The sequence below is a fragment of the Myotis yumanensis genome, unplaced genomic scaffold (assembly GCF_028538775.1).
Source record: "Myotis yumanensis isolate MYYU_CA2020_CCGP unplaced genomic scaffold, mMyoYum1.0.hap1 SCAF_13, whole genome shotgun sequence".
NCBI lineage: Eukaryota > Metazoa > Chordata > Mammalia > Chiroptera > Vespertilionidae > Myotis > Myotis yumanensis.
The window spans coordinates 8880851-8898275 of record NW_027223764.1 but is presented as its reverse complement, the minus strand read 5'-3'; the positions used below and the strand labels follow the sequence as shown (position 1 = coordinate 8898275).

Here is a 17425-nt window from a genome sequence, read left to right as displayed (position 1 = left end):
TTATTGTTATTCATTTGTGCAAGCATGTATATGTTAGTTCCACATCTCCATTGACTTTCCTCCTCCCAACACATCGACTCTTCCAAATGCATTGACCCTTCTCACCTACTAGTTGGTTTTTTCCTCACTTTCTCTGTCATTGTGAGTTTATACTTTGAAAAATTAAAAAAAAAATCATTTCTTGTCATTTTAGTAGAGTTTAGAACAGGTCCATGCACATACCTAATCCACTATGTGTAGCAGGAAGTCCTAGCTCATATTTTTATTGAATTAATTGTCACAAAAGTCAAGTTTCTGTAATTGACTACTAGTGATCAACTGTTTGTGGGTTGTTGTTTTTGTTGTTGTTTTTTTGTTTGTTTTGTTTTTTATGTGGGGTTTTTTTGTAACAAGTTTGAACATTTAGGATGAAAAGTTTAAGGATGCTCATTTTATTTCCCACTTAAAAAAATATATTAGCCCAGCATAGTGAATTTGGATTCTTTGGATTTATTTCCTTGGATTTACTTATAACAATATGTTTGAAATGTGTTAAGTAGAAAAATTGGCAGGATCAGAGTGTATGTGTGTTTGCCAGTGTGACAGCAAGAGAAATCAGTAGAAGGAAAGAGTGAATCAGAAGGAAAGAGAAAGCAGCATCAGATTTGGAGTGGGAGGGAGGGTGGTGTTTCAGATATCACCATATAAACATTTTTAATACCATCGATAATATCTTAATGAGCATCTAAAGTTGACTTTTTCTTTACTGTGTAATCTCACAGACTATTCATGCTCTCAAAATACTTCCTTAATTGCAAGCTCTCAATATCTTGGCTGCTTTCAGGAGCCTCATGTAGGTCACACGGTGAACAAATAACCAGAGTAGAGATCATTTTTCATTCAAGCAACTAAGGAGGGGATGCTCTGGTTTATTGATCCCAATAGGATCTTTTACTTTTTTCAGAAGCAATCAAGAGATCAGTGGACCTACCATTTCTCTTCTTAAAAAAAACAAAACACATTTGAATTTCCTTCAAATAATTTGTGAAGTTTTAGATTTTTGCCCATCATATTGTAGTACCATTGTTAAGGGGTAGAATGGAAATAAAACACACTCCCCCAAATAGCTAAAGGTCCTGACATAAGGCTCGTTGTGGAGAAAACAAATATGCTTTTCTTACCATTCCCCTCGGAGACATTTGAACAGGTAATTTTGATCTTAACAGTTTCATTCTACTTTTGGAAAACTGACTTTCCCCTCACCATCTTTGGAGTGAATTTTCACATTTCTGCTGGATTTATGAGTGCTATTACCAATACTATGAATTATTGTAGTGTCATCTAGCACTGCTGGGATACTGACCCTACTTCTTTAGAAAAAAAGAGATAATACAATGTTGGAATTTTAAAATTTCTTGATCATAGGAGGCGGGGAAACATCAGTCAAGGTTCTAGGCGAGCTTTCTCACTGAGTTTTTGTGTGACCATGGTAAATCATTTAAGTTTTCTGTGTCTACATCTGTAAAATATGTGGCACTCCCATGTACAAGGGACTTGCAATCTAGTGAGCCTCCTAAAAGATAAGCCTACCCAGGGGTATGACTCCGGTCTTATTCATCTTTGTTTTCTCTTGCTTAAATTCATAATAGTTTCTCAGTAAATGTTGACTAAAAGAATTTCAAAGAAAAGTAGGACACTGGGCAAGTGGAAACCCTGTGAGATCTCAATGAGAATAATTTTGTATAAATTTAATACGGTCAACTTGATTCTAAATATGTTTTGAGTAGGCCTGTGAGGCTGCATGTTCTTCAATGTAACGTGAAGTACTGAGATGATTATAGTGGTTACAAGATTCAGAGATATGTCTTAGTGGGCAGATCCTTAGCTGGAATATAGGCTGCAGTCAGTACGTGGCTGAGCAGTGATCTCTCTTGTTAAAGGGGCTGCACAGTCCCATTTGAATTGCCTTCACACTCAGGGATGGTTTTAAGGGCTTGGATACTTTCCACATGTCTACATCGAAAGCCGCGCTACATTAGACGTGAGAAAGACGTGGCTGGCACGGAGGAAGAGTGGAGAAGGCAGCAGAGATTGTATATGTACAGCTAATACTAGAAGGAGTTCTAGATAAGTCATGGAAATTAAAAGGTGTGATCCAGGAGAACATCCTCTTTTTATTTTTTTCCCTTATTTTTAAAAAGTGTATTTTTATTGATTTCAGAGAGGAAGGGAGAGAAACATCAGTGATGAGTGAGAATCATTGATCGGCTGCCTCCTGCACACCCCACATGGGGGATCGAGCCACAACCCGGGCACGTGCCCCAACCGGGATCGAAGAGTGACCTCCTGGTTCATATGTCGATGCTCAACCACTGAACCACACCAGCCGGGCCTTTTAATGCAGAATGTTCTCGTCCCTCCTTCCCCTATCCCTGAGTAGTTTCTAAGGATCATCTTGACATAGAAAATATGTGGAAGGAAGAAGGAGCTGTCCTAAGTTTTAAGGTTTGAGGATGACATTTCAAATATTGGTTTTATGGGAGAACTGTCATGTTTTTTTGTTAATTAAATAAAAAATATGGTTTTTCTTTTTCTACTTTCCAAGGAGCCACCTCTTTATGGACCTTTGTTTTCTTCAAGTCACTGCTGAAGTATTTTCAGATTTTTGAATTTATTCAAAGCATTTGCTAATAGAAACAGCCTAGATACTGAGTAAAAGCACGGAAGTCAGAGGACTTGTGTTTAAAGCAGTGGTTCTCAACCTGTGGGTTGCGACCCCTTTGGGGGTCGAACGACCCTTTCACAGGGGTCGCCTAAGACCATCGGAAAACACATATATAATTACATATTGGTTTTGTGATTAATCACTATGATTTTTATTTTTTTAATATATTTTATTGATTTTTCATAGAGAGGAAGGGAGAGGGATAAGAGTCAGAAACATTGATGGGAGAGAAACATCGGTCAGCTGCCTCCTGCACACCTTCTACTGGGGATGTGCCCACAACCAAGGTACATGCCCTTGACTGGAATCGAACCCGGGACCCTTCAGTCCGCAGGCCAACGCTCTATCCACTGAGCCAAACCAGTCTGGGCACTATGCTTTAATCATGTTCAATTTGTAACAATGAAAATACATCCTGCATATCAGATATTTACATGACGATTCATAACAGTAGCAAAATGACAGTTAGGAAGTAGCAATGAAAATAATTTAATGGTTGGGGGTCACCACAACATGAACTGTATTAAAGGGTCGCGGCATTAGGAAGGTTGAGAACCACTGGTTTAAAGCTGGGTTCACTGCTGACTCCTCATTTGCCACTGATAAACCTTTCAACCTCCCCCAGTCTCTATCCTCATCTGTAAAATGGGGTTAATGGAGGATTTCATCGGCAAAGTGGGGATAATAGAGATTAAAAGAGATGACGTGGGCACATTATGCCCCAGATAAACACGCGTTGAATCTTCACAATAATATTTTGACTGTGTGGTTACAACGAAAACTTTTCTCCATTTGCTGTCAGAAATGCCTCTGGCGGATTCCAAACTCCTTTTCATCCCGCCTGCTCTTCTTTGGAGGGGATCCAGTAACCTGGCTGAAACTCGAGGACACAGGGCTGCGGTCTGTAGGGGGGTCCTTTCTCCAGGGTTCCCATAGCCCGTGTAGAGAAGGCTCAGAAGTACAAAGCAAACGTGTCAGCGAATGCCATCCAATCTTGGAAAGTCATCTAAAGGAGAGAAGATTGCCGCTTTGGAAGGAAAACGGCTCATTTTGGGCATCCTTTCTACTCTTCTTAAAAAAAGAAAAGAAAAAGCCACGATGTTGCAATTATTTTTCAAGGCAGAATAATACTGTCCCAGATGGAGGTGGAAACACTGACGAGTAGAAAGGGCGATACCTGGGATTCCGAGGCAATGTTGGCAAGATGGGGGGGCGGGGCGGGGGGTCGGGGGGCTGAACCAGGCGGATCTTGGGGGCGGAGGAGTCATTATTCGGTGGGGGGCATGGCTCCCCCTTGGGGAGGTCCCTCCGCGGACCTGGCTCCGCGGTCCTCCAGTACCCAGTCCCAGCCCCTCCCAGCTCTTGCGGACCCCACAACGTGGTCGGACCGCGGTGCCTTTAAGACTTGTGCCTGCTGCACACGCGCAGCTCTTTGTGTGTAGTTGGACTTTTTTAAAAAAAAAACAACAAAAAGCGAAGAAGTGAAGAAGAAATCGGCCAGAGGATGGGGTGGAGGAAGGGGAAGCGCCGGGGAAAAACGCGCTGCACTTTCGCAGCTGCAGCCGGCGGACGCGAAGGGCTTCTTTTTTGCTGAAGCTGCGAAGCTGGTCCCGAGCTGAGCTTTCGCGTGTGGGACGCGGGGGGCGCGTGGGGCGCGGGGGGGCGGGCTCCTCGGCCGCGGGCTCGGGGCTCACACCTGGGGGGCCAGGCCCCCTTCGGCTCCCGGGTCCGGCGGGTGGGGGCGCGCGCGGGGGAGTCCCGGATCCTCGCGAAGGTGGGGCGAGACCACGGCGCCGGGCCGGCGGGGGTGAGCGTGGGCAGGCGAGGGGCGGGGGGCGGCGGGCCCGCGCCCTGCGGGCTCCAGTTGCAGCGCGAGTGGCTGCCTAGCGACACGGAGGGGAAATGGCTGCTGGGGGGCCATCGGCCGCCGGCCGGGAGGTGCGAGGCTGAGTCCCCGCTTCCCGAACCCCCCTCGCCGCTTTGGACGCGCCCACCTCGGGGCTCCAGGGGCCCCGCCCGGCCTGGCGCACGGGGCTCGGAGCGGAGGCAGTTGGCGCGAGCCACGGGCGAGGCGGGGCCGCGCGCGGGGTCCCCTCCCCCGCCGGTCCCCTCCCGCAGGTCCCCTCCGGAGCGCCCCGCGCAGCCGGCACCGCCCGCTCCCCGCCCCCGGCCCGGCTCGGGGCGCCGCGGCGGAGGGCTCGGCCCGCTGAGGACAAGGTCAGGAGACGGAGAGGCGATGCCCGAGCGCGACTGGAAGGCGCCGAGCGGAGGCGACCGCGGCGGGGATCTGTCCCTCCAGCCGGGGGAGCGGGACGGGGGCCGGCGCCGGTGAAGAGCCACCGGGAGGGGCACGGTTTCCTCCGGGCGGATTCGCCCCCGGAGCATCCCTGTCCGCGGCCGCGAGCGCAGCAGCCCCGCCGGGCAGGGGCGCCGAGGACCATGGAGCCGGGACCCCCGGCCCGCGCCGGCCCCCCGCCGCCGGCGGCCGCGGGGCCCTGGAGGGCTCGGCCGGCGGGCGGCGGCGGGGGCGCCTCCTCCTGGCTGCCGGCCGGGAGCCGCTGGCTGCTGAGCTATGGCTTCCTCTACCTGGCGCTCTACGCGCAGGTGTCCCAGTCCAAGCCGTGCGACAGGACCGGCTCCTGCTTCTCCGGCCGCTGTGTCAACTCCACCTGCCTCTGCGACCCCGGCTGGGTGGGGGACCAGTGCCAGCACTGCCAGGGCAGGTTCAAGTAAGTGCCTCGCGGGACTCCGCACCGCGGCCCTGCCCCTCGCCCGGCGCGGCCTCCCCCCGCCCCTCCCCTGCGGCCTGGGGGTCCCCCGGGCCGGGAGCGGACCCGCCGCCCCCTCCTGGCCCCGCGCGGAGCACTGACCGCTCTGGACGCGGAGCTTGCCGGATGGGCCAGGTGTCCGCAGCGACTTCTGGTCGGTCCCCTGCTTACCAAGATTTCCACGCTCAGTGACAGTGCCAAACACCATTTTGTTAGGACACACATTTTTTTTTTAAAAATCAAAAATTATGCAAGTAGCTCATGAAGGACTTGAGCATCGTGGCCCATTCCAGCGATGCAGAAGCGTAAAGGTTAAAAGTTACGGTCTCCCAGGACCGGCCCCTCCCTCCCATGGTATTGCTCTCTCTGGAGGTAACCGCTGCGGATGTTTTATTGAGTAATAATAATGACTCTAAGTCGAGTTGATGATGGGCTCACTAGATGCCAAGCACCGTTCTCAGCGCCCAGCGTGGATGATCTCATTTGTTCCTCACCAGCAACTCAGCGAGTTACTAGAAATGTAATGGACTTACAGAGAGAAATCAAGGCAACGAGTGTAATTAATTTCCCCCGGATGACACGGGAGAAGGGCCGATTCGTGATTGCAAATCAGCCAGCTTGACTCTAGAATGTTTACTGTTAGCCAATACATGTGTTGAATTTGCTAGGACAGTCTTACATTGAGAAATGAGAGAGTGATTTTTGGTTAGATAGAAGAATGACATACCCGGACTTGTTAATGTGGTGGTGATAGTGGGGTTTCCTAACTGGTTATTTCACTGTCAGCTGTTGTATGGGAGCATTTGGTTTTTCTCCCCCCCCCCCCAATATATTTATTGATTTCAGAAAGGAATGGAGAGGGAGGGAGGGAGGGAGGGAGAGAGGGAGAGAGAGAGAGAGAGAGAGAGAGAGAGAGAAACATCAGTGATGAGAGAGAATCATTGATTGGCTGCCTCCTGCACGCCCCCTAATTGGGATGGAGCCCACATTTGGGCATATGCCCTGAAGGGAATCGAACTGTGACCTCCTGGTTCATAGTTCATACTCAACCACTGAGCCACACTGGTCAGGTGGCTTTGGTTTTTCTGAAACTCAAGGCCCTAGGAATTTCCATTAAAACAATAAAGATGTGTTCTCCCTATCGGATGATATTTACTTGCATTCCTGCCTGATATGAAAAGAAATGGGTGAATGTGGGGGAGCAGAAAATAAGATAGTTGAGGCCATTAGGGTAGCTGTTAAGTCATTAAGTCATCTTCTTAGCCTTCCAGATATTTAACATGAAGTTTTCTGCCTGGTTTGTGGCTCTGAAATTACATTATGTAGAATACTAATAGGATGATAGCCAAATCTAAGTGAAATGTCTCTTAGCCTCTAAGACAAAGGTAAGAATATGGTTCACCTTGTTAATGTATTATAGGAAAATTTCCTGGGAGTTCTAAACCCAGTATATTTTTCTTATTTTTTTCACTTGCAAGTTAAAACAATGCCCCTAAAACTCAATGTAAAAATGTATTTTTTTTTTTAAAATAGTGCTTTTTAATTTTAGGTAGATCCCACTGTTTAATTTATGACAGGCTTTTGGAAGTAAAAATCTCAAAATGAAATTTTATGAAATTCATGTGTAGCAATAGGTTGAAATGTTTCCCAATTTCACACTTTCACAAATTAGTACTACTAGAGGCCTGGTGTATGAAATTTGTGCACTGGGGGCGGGGGGTGGGGGGGTGGGGGTGGGGGCGGGCGGGAGGAGGTCCCTCAGCCCAGTGCCCTCTTGTAGTCTGGGAGCCCCACGATCGATAGCCCTGCAGAGGGAGACCCTGCCCACCCACCGCAGCCTGCCCTCTTTGGGGCGATTGTGGAGCCCCCCCCCCCCCCCCCCCCCCCCCCCCGACCAATCGCATCGTGGCTGGCCTGACACGTCATAGCATGGTTGTGCGGGCTGTCATTTTGCTGTTTGGCCGTTCTGTCGATTTGCATATTACACTTTTATTGCTATAGATACTTAAAAAAAATACACTTCTTTGTCTGACCAGTGTGGCTCAGTGGTTGAGTGTTTGATTATCGGTCAGGACACATGCTCAGGTTGTGGGCTTGATCCCCAGTGTGGGGCTTGCAGGAGGCAGCCTATCAGTGATTCTCTTTCATCACTGATGTTTCTCTCTCTCTCTCCTTCTTCCTTCCTCTCTGAAATCAATAAAAATACAATAAAATAAAAAAATACACTTTTTTTTTAAACTTGGGAGAGATGATAATATAAAGTTTAAAAAAGAGTTTCAAGATGAGGAAAGGTATCATACTGAAGTGTGCTTGTTCGTTAGCCTTTTTTTACTTAAGTGTCCTTAAACTTTTGCTCTGACTATAGTAGCCAGTCTCTTTACCTAACAGGAGAGATTTTGAACTTAGGAACTGGGAGCCAACAATGAAAAAAGACATATCCATTTTTTTTTTTTACATCTTTTTGTACATAAATAGGAAGATTGCCTGATTCCTGTGTAATTCAGGGATATTGGCCTTTGTGTGGGCGGATTCGCTCCATCTGTCTAAGGATAAAATTGCTACTGTCCTGGGAAGCTCCTGTCTACAGTTTATAGTATTGGACTCATGAATCAGCTAGATCAGCAGCCTGTAGCCTCACCAGCAGATGTTGTCCCACCAGCAGATGCTGTCACAGTAGGAAAGATCACAGATGAAGTTAAAGCTAGCTTAAATAACAGAGAGATGGTGTCCATAAGAGCAACCCATTAGTGAGTAAAAGAGGAATAGCTTTTTCAATACAGATACAGTCAACCATAAACCCTGAACGAATCATTGAATGTTCTTCATTTCCTTGGAAACTGTATTCTATTGATAAGTAGAATACATTTCATTTCTCTTTGGAATACAAGCTATTAATTAGAGTAACGCTAACTCATATAACTCTGTGTTTGGCTGTGTGTACTGTTAGGGGTAGAGAAAATGTGGTATTTAATATTAAAGAGAAGACTCAAGTTAGAAGAAAAGAATTCTTCCTGGTAAAGTACATGTGAAGCTAAGAAAGGTTTATTTGAGGATGGCAGCTTGAAGTAATAACACAGTGGGAAAGACTTTAACTGGGAATTCTCACTTCATTAATTATCTTGAAAATCTTTTACTAAACTGGAGGATAGCAACCCAAACAAACAGACATCAGAAATGATCAATCTTGGTAAGCAGGTGTCAAAATTAATTGGCTGGTTCCATGGTAACTTAAGCTTTACCCCCCTACTGTAGGGATTTGACGAAGGAATAAAGTGTTCTTCAAATGCTTCTTTAGAATGGAAGATTGATGGTTGGAGGAGAAATGCAGAAGCAAATGTGATATCAAAAGTGGTACTTCAGTTCCCTTAGCATTGATTCCAGTCTTCTGTCTGTTTCCACTTGAAAAGAATAAAATACTCAGAATTATAAGCCATTCCTCACATAGGTAAAACAAAATGAACATTGATCTGCAGCTTCAGCAAACCTGGAAGATTTAGGACTGAGAATCAGAAAGGATGATGTCAATTTGAAATACAATAATCAAGGATATGATATATGCCAATTCAAATTGTATTTACTTGAGTAGCTTAGTATATTAGGCTAGAAAAGATTTTGCTATAAAATCCATTGGAATAAACAGCATTCTCTTTTAGAAGCTGGTTGTTTAGAATTATTTTTGTAGAGTAGTTGAGGTTTATATTTATATAAATTTATATTCTGTGTTCCAACATACACATTTTTTTGCTAATGTGACTTAGGAACCTATGACTTCTGATTACTCTTAGGCAAACAAAATAACCTAAATTAATGCTCTGAGATTGGAAAATATCTCATTATATTGAGAATAATTTGCAAGTGTAACTTAATTAAAACATTTAGTGAACATTTTCTTTTAAGTCATCTATTTAATCTTATTGCATGTTCAATGTATATAGATACTTTTTTAATCTCATAGGTTAGTCAAATATGGATACTGAATTTCACACATTTATAATGAAAGTACTTATTTCTAGAGACAACAAAACAAAGATTTAATATTAGGAATGAAGTTGCTATTATAAGCAAAAAGAAGTAGGGTTAAAAGTTTTTGTTAAGCTACTTATATACAGACATGTACCTTGGAATCCTTTTTATTAATGGTATAGAAACTATCAGTAACTATAAAATTAAATAGAATATTTCCTGTTCCTAGGTCTCCTTTATTTCTAAATTATAATACATAATTTATATTCATGCATTTTTTTGATTATTAAAAAACATATAGTAGAATTTTTAAAAATGAGTTTTAGAGAGAGAGCAATGGAGAGGGAGAGAGAGAAAGAAACTTTGATGTGAGAGCAAAACAGCTTGAAACGTGGGCATGTGCCCTGATCAAGGAATTGAACCAGCAACCTTACTGTGCATGGGATGGTGCCCAACCAACTGAGCCACACCAGCCTGGGCCACGCAGTAGAAATTTTAAAATAATTTAAATTGTGATCCTAAATTGATAAAGTTACTTGTAGCTTGGTTTGGCTGCTGTAACAGATTAGACTCAGCTTTTCTGACTCCTCAAGCTATGTTACCCCGTGTTATGTACCTTTATAGCACTATTTTTCCTCTTTAGTACGTTCAAATGAATTATTTAATTGCAATTGTAATTTTTTCCTTTAAATTATTTATAAGAGCTATTTGAGGTATAATTGACATGCAATAAACTGTATAATTTAAAAAGTTTTGACATGTGCCTCTGAAACTGTCACCACTATCAAGATTATAAAAATGCCCATTACACCCAAAATCCTTTCTTTCCTGCTGTTTCTCACCATCCCCAGGCAGCTACTAAGCTGCTTTCTGCCACTATACTAGATTTGTTGGCATTTTCTAGAATTTTATACAAGTGGGCTCATGCATTATGTATTCCCTTTTGTCTGGCTTCTTCCACACAGCGTATTTATTTTGAGACTCATTAGAGGTGTGTCATAAGTTTATTCCTTTTAATTCTTGAGTAGTATCCAATGTATGGATACACCACAATTTGTTTATTATTCACCCGGTGATGGATCTTTCCAATTTTGGGCTATTCTGTAGAAAGCTGCTCATAGTAGAAGTCTTTGTATGGACATATGCTTTCATTTCTCTTGGGTAAATACCTGAGTGGAATGGTTGGATCATATGGTGGATACATGTTTAACTTCTTAACAAACTGACAAACTATTTTCAAAGGTAATTGTCTCATTTACATTTCCACCAGCAATGTATGAATGTTCTGGTTAATTCACATCCTCACGAGCACTAGGTATGGTCAGTCTTTTAAATTTCTGTGGTTCCAATAAGTATGTCATGGTATCACATTGTGGTTTTAATTTCACTTCCCTAGTGACTGTGTTGAGCATCTTATCATGTGCTTATCTGCCACCTGTAGATCTTTGCTGAGGTATCTGTCTAAATCTTTTGCACATTTTTTGCATTTTTTCTTTTCACGAGTTCTTTATCTATTCTGGATACTTTCTTATCAGACATGTTGTTGGGAAATATTTTTTCCTAGTCTGGGGCTTGTCTTTTCATTCTTCTAACAGTGTTTTCAAAGAAAAGTTTTGAATTTGTCGAATTCCAGCTTATCATTTTTTATGGATTGTGCTTTTGGTGTTAGAGCTAAGAAAGCTTTGCCTGAAGCAAATATTTTCTTTTTATAGAACTTTTGTAGTTTTAGATTTTACATTTAGATTTATAGTCCATTTTGAGTCAATTTCTGCATATGGTGAGAGGTATGGATCTTAATTCATTGTTTCTGCAAATAGATATTAAATTGTTTCAGGACCATTTGTTGAAAAGACTATTCTTTCTTTGCTAAAGTGGCTTTGTACCTTTGTTGAAATCAGTTCTTCATACTAGTATATTTGTGTGTCGATTTCTGGACTCCTCTGTTCCATTTATCTCTTTGTCTATTTGTATGTCAGGACAGTAAAATCTTGCCCTAGTTGGTTTGGCTCAGTGGAGAGAGCATTGGACTGTGCAAGAGGGTCCTGGATTTGATTCTAGTCAAGGGCACGTCCCTCAGTTGCAGGCTTCTCCCCAGTCCGTGCCCTGGTCGGGGCACATGCAGGAGGCAATCAATCAATGTGTTTCTCTCACATTGATATTTCTCTCTGTCTTTCCCTCTCTCTTCCACTTTCTCTAAAAATCAATGGAAAAATATCCTCAGGTGAGGATTAAAAAAAGAAAGACAATATCTTGGTGGTTATTGTAGCTTTATAAGTCTTGAATTCTTTTTCAGTTATTTTGGCTACTTAATTCCTTTGCATTCTCATATGAATTTCAAAGTCAGCTTGTTAATTTCTAGAAAAACATTGCTGGGATTTCATTTGGGATTGTGTTGAGTCCATGGATCAGTTTGAGGGATAGTTGACACCTTATCAATATTGAGTTTTCTGGCACATGAACATGGTATATCCAAGTTTTAGGTCTTCTTTAATTTCAGCAGTATTTTAAAATGTTCAGTGAACAGGTCTTACAACTTTCTTGTCAGATTTTCCCCTAAGTATTTCATACATTTTGATGCTGTTGTAAATGATATACATTTTTTTTTTAGTTTCAATGTCTGTTTGTTGCTGTTATATGGAAATACAACTGATTTTTGTATATTAATATTGCATCCTTCAGTCTTATTGAACTCATTGTAGATTTTTGTAGATACCTTATGATTTTGAGATAGATAATTATGTTGTCTGTAAATTAAGAGACCCTTAAGCCTTTCTTTGTAATCTGGGTGCCTTTCATTTTTCTTGCCTTATTTCACTGTCTGGAACCTCCATTACAATGATGTATACAGCTGGTGAGAGTGGTCAACTGTGTCTTATTTCTGATATAAGGGGAAAATATTTAATCTCTAACCATAAAAAGTCAGTTATCTGTAAGTTTTTTATAAATCCTTTTGCCACATTGAGGAAGTTCCCTTCTCTTCCTAATTTGCTGGGAGTTTTATTAGAGACTAGAGGCCCGGTGCACGACATTCGTGCACTGAGGGGGGGGGGGGCTGTCCCTCAGCCTGGCCTGCGCCCTCAGCCTGGCCTGTCCCTCTCACAGTCTCCCTGTGGGAGTGGGCCTGTGCTGTCAGTCGGACATCCCCGGACGGATCCTTAGCCCTGTCGAGGAGGCGGGAGAGGCTCCTACTACTGCCGCTGCATTCGCCAGTTGTGAGCTTGGCTTAGGGCTTCTGGCTGAGCGGTGTTCCCCTTGTGGGAGTGCACTGACCACCAGTGGGCAGCTCCTGCATTGAGCATCTGCCCCTTGGTGGTCAGTGCATGTCATAGTGACCAGTCGTTCTGCCGTAGATCGTTTGCATGTTAGCCTTTTATTATATAGGATGGATATTGAATTTGTTAAACTTTTTGCATCTGTTAATATTATATCTTTTTTCTTTTTTAAGCATGTTATTATGATGTATTATATTACTTAATTTTTGAATGTTATACCAACCTTAATTCCTGAGATGAATCCCAGATATTAGAAATATATGTTCATGAAGGAAATATCTTTGTCCAGTTTAGAGTCAGGGTAATGCTGGCCTCGGAGAATGAGCTGGTCCCTTCCTGTTCAGTTTTCTGGAAGAGTTTATATAGAATTGGCATTATCTCTTCATTGCGTGTTTGGTAAAATTCACCAGTGAAGCCCTCAAGGCCTAGAATTTTCTTTAACTTTAAATTCAATTTGCTTAATATAAATTCAATTTTTAAAATATATATAACTACAAGTTCAGTTTATTTAATATTTATAGCATGGCATTTTCTTTGTGGGAAGGACTGCAACTATGTAATAGGTGTATGGATATTCATTTTATCTATTTATTTTTTTTTTTTTAGTGAGTTTTGGGAGATTGTGTCTTACAGAGAATTTCTTTTTATCTAAGTTTCCAAACTTATGGGCATAAAATTTCCCATAATATTTCCTTATTATCCTTACAAAGTCTGTGGGGTCTTTAGTGATATTTCTTCTTCCATTTCTGATATTGATAGTTTATGTTTTCTTCTTTCTTGCTTAGTCTGGCGGGACATTTATTAATGTTATTGATTTTTTTCAAAGACTATGTGTTTGGTTTCATTGATTCCTGCTATTTTTTGTTGTTGAAGTTTTCGGTTTCATTGATTGCTGCTTCCTTTGGTTTTGATGTGCTTTTCTTAATCTAGTTTCTAAAGTTGAAAAGCTTAGGTATTTAATTTGAGGTGTTTCCTCCATTCTCGAGTTAGGAGGATAAAGGGAGCTGAGTATGCTGTCATTTGCTTAGTGCAGGGCATGAATGGTCCACCCCATAGTCTGCAGCTGCTGCACCCCCAGTGATGAGGGTCAGGGTGCTTCCTTTTTGCTGATATTTCCTTAGTGCAAGCAGGAATGGTTGAAGGGACTTCACCTTCTTCTACAGCAGGGAAGGGGAGATACCTATCATTTTTTAGGTAAAACATAAGCATTTAGAAAATAAAAGCACGGTGTAAATTAGAAAATTTCAAATAGGTTTCCTCTGTCTCATAAAAATAGAAAATTTAAGAGCACTGTCCATGTTTTGGTGTATTAAGTTTAATCCCAAGCTTCATTTGTATTTAAAAAAATATATATTTTAAAATGTATTTTTATTGATTTTAGAGAGGAAGGGAGAGGGATAGAGAGATAGAAACATCAATGATGAGAGAGAGAATCATCCCGCAACCTGGCATGTGCCCTTGACTGGAATTGAAGCCAGGACCCCTCAGTCTGCAGGCTGAAGCTCTATCCACTGGGCCAAACTGGCTAGGGCTAAAAAAAATTTTTTTTTTCTTTTTTAGAGAGTGAGGAAGGGAGAGGGAGAGAGAGAAACATCAGTGATGAGAGAATCATTGATCGGCTGCCTCCTGCATGCCCCCTACTGGGGATCCAGCCTGCAACCCAGGCGTGTTCCTTGAACGGGAATTGAACTGTGACCTCCTAGTTCCCAGGTTGACACTCACCCACTGAGCCACGCCGGCCAGGCTAACAGTTGTTTTTAACGTCAGGTTCCTGGATGGGCTGTGAGTAGTTGGTGAATCCTCAGGTTTGTATATGAATTATTATTTATGTGAATTTTTGTAGGCAGGAGGGTATAGCTTTTAAGAGATTCTCAAAAGTGATCTCATATTCCAACATGGTAAGAATCACTGTATTATAGGAATGCAAACTAAATAATGGTCACTGTGTATGTACAATTAAAAAAATGGGACCAGGTGGACAGAGATTGCAGAATTGGGAGAGGGGATGCAGAAAATACTGTGAAGGAAATGAATAAATGCCAGCTCAGTGTGCAGACCAATGATATAATCCAGAGATCTTCTTTATCCATTTTGTTTAAAGAGAAATCAATAAACTATTAAATAATATTTTAATTAAGAGCATGGTTTTAGTCTGACCAGAGTGGCTCAGTGGTTGAGCATTGACTTATGGATCAAGAAGTCACAGTTCAGTTACCTATCAGGGCACATGCCCGGGTTGTGGGCTGGATCCCCAGTTTGGGGTGTGCAGGAGGCAGCCAATCAATAGATTCTCCCTCATCATTGATGTTACTATCTCTCTCTCCCTCTCCCTTCTTCTCTGAGATCAATAAAAAATATATTTTTTAAAAAAGAACACTGTTTTAAAACAGACCTCCATGTGAGGCTGGTGTACAATGGCAACCCTGAGTGGATCTGACTATTCCTTGTTGAGTGGTTATGCCAGCACGAAAACCATAGTCACTGATAAACAGGATTTACTGTTTCAGAGACTTTGTAATAATAAAACTATTGAGTTTTCTTATTTTTTATAATGTCTTAATCAAATTTTGTATTCATAGTCAGGATAGAGAACAGCACTTCCATTGATCTAATTTAGTTCTGCTTAATGTTTGTGCTGGTTTTCCTGCATATAGCAGTGGCCACTCCTATGATACAAAGAACCCAGCATTCTTGTTTGAGCAGGGATTCTAGACTGGGCAGTTACAGCTAGATGAGACATTGGCAAGGCATATGGGCATGTGGCAGGCATCTAGACAGGGACTGGCAAACTTTTTCTGTGAAGGGCCAGATAGTAGATATTTTAGGCTTTGCAGGCCAGATGGTCTCTGTTGCTACTACTCAGCTCTGTTCTTATAGCATGTTAGCAATCTAAGACACATGTAAACAAATGGGTGTTCCAGTAAATCTTCACTTACACAAAGAGGCAGTAGGCCAGTCGTTTATGCAGTCCTGATCTAGAATCATATGCCAGTATGGTTCTCAGTTTGAGGACAGGAGTGCTATAAGATTAAAAAAAGAATAAGTTAGTGGTTTGAAAATTATAATGCATTGTAGAAGCAGCATTAGAAATAGTTGTTATGTAGGAGCCTATTTTACATTTTAGGTAGCTGAACTCTATGCTACCTCATTTCTGGAGACCTCTACACCTTGGAATGTGAGGGCGTTAGGAGTAAGAAGGTAAGGAAAGGCTGAAAACCAGGTGTTTGTCATGTTGGAGTGTAAGACTTCTGAATTGGAGAAGAGGAGCGGTTCCCGATTGTGAAGATGCCCGAAGTGTGCCCGCCGTGGGAGTGCTCGGTTCAGGTGGCATGGAGGTGAAGGATGCTGATGTTGAAGAAGAGACCAGGACGCCACGAAGGGAGAATGGTTCTGATTGTGGAAGTGGCAGGGGCTTTCCCCTCTTACCCCTATCTCTGGGCAGTGAGAAAGAGTTTTCCATTCTTTTCATTCTTGGTTTGTATCAGACCCGCCCCCCCCCCCCCCCCCCCCCCCATGTTTCCACCAGGAGAGGGAAAGGCCAAGGGGAAACCTCTTTGTAGTAAGTGGAGGCAAAGGTAGGCTCTTTAGGTTAGGGATGGGGGATGAAGGTGGAGAAGGAATTGGGGGGCTGTGGTGAGTAGAGTTTTCTTTTGAGTCTGTATACTTGTTGCCCTGAAGTTGGAGAGGATGGGACAGAGTGGGTAGTTTCACATGCTCATCCTGTGGTGTAGCCTAGGTGGGGAAGCATAACACTTTCTTCACATCACCTCCTATAGGAGGGAGATGAGTTCTAGAAGTAGCTTCTAGTGTATATGTTTCTTTGGAGGAGGGAAGATATATTTTATTTATTTTAAAATTGTATTTATTAAATTGATTGGGGTCATATTGGTCAACATGAACATAAAGGTTTCATGTGTGGGTTTCTATATTACAAGATCTATATATTGCCCATATGCCCACCCAAAGTCAAATCTTCTCCTGTCACCTTATATTAGGACCCCCTCCCCCCACTTTCCCTTTGGCAACCACTGCTGTTTGTGTTTATAAGTTTCAGTTTCATATCCCACACTTGAGGCCTGATGCAAGGCTAGGCCTTCGCAGCCTCGGCCCTCGAAGCCCCTGCTTCGTCCGGAAGGTCATCCAGAAGGTCATCTGGAAGGTCATCCAGACTGTTGTTCTGCTATTTGGCCATTCAGTCAATTTGCATATTACGCTTTTATTATTATAGATATGAGTGAAATCATATGGTTCTTAGCTTTTTCTGTTAGACTTATTTCACTTAGCATAACGTTCTCAAGGTCCATCCATGTTGTTGCAAATGGTGCTATTTCATCCTTTCTTATGACTGAGTAGTATTCCATTGTATACCTCTGTATATGTACTACATCTGGAAGATATGTTTTAAACTAAGACTAAAGAGTTGAGAAGCATCGAACAGGACTGGGTCCATTTGAGAAGGTACGATGGTAGAGAAATAGAGGAGACTTTGGGTGTAGAGAGAAGAGGCAACTTCCTCCTATACAGTTTGGGAGGTGTATTCCCTACGAGGAAAATGGATTATATTACAGGTGGTATTTGCAAAGCAGGGCTGCCTGTACTTAAATTTCCAGATAAAAAGAGCTATATATTTCATAACTGTGTATTAAGGTGCTTTTTGAATATGCCATAGTGATATTCTTGCATCACAGAAGCTGAAATAGAAGTAACTGTGTAGGGTT

The 17425-nt window shown here is 42.7% G+C and overlaps 1 protein-coding gene across 2 annotated transcripts in view; it reads left to right on the top strand.

The window, feature by feature from the left end:
- Window positions 1–5141: 5141 nt before the first annotated feature.
- ATRNL1 (attractin like 1) overlaps window positions 5142–17425 on the top strand; it is a 454480-nt gene continuing 442196 nt past the window's right edge. For both annotated transcript variants that reach the window (XM_070432204.1, XM_070432203.1), the window contains exon 1: window positions 5142–5433. In XM_070432204.1, coding sequence (XP_070288305.1) covers window positions 5144–5433 — 290 coding nt within the window. In that variant the 5' untranslated portion in view covers window positions 5142–5143. The remainder of the gene's footprint in view (window positions 5434–17425) is intronic.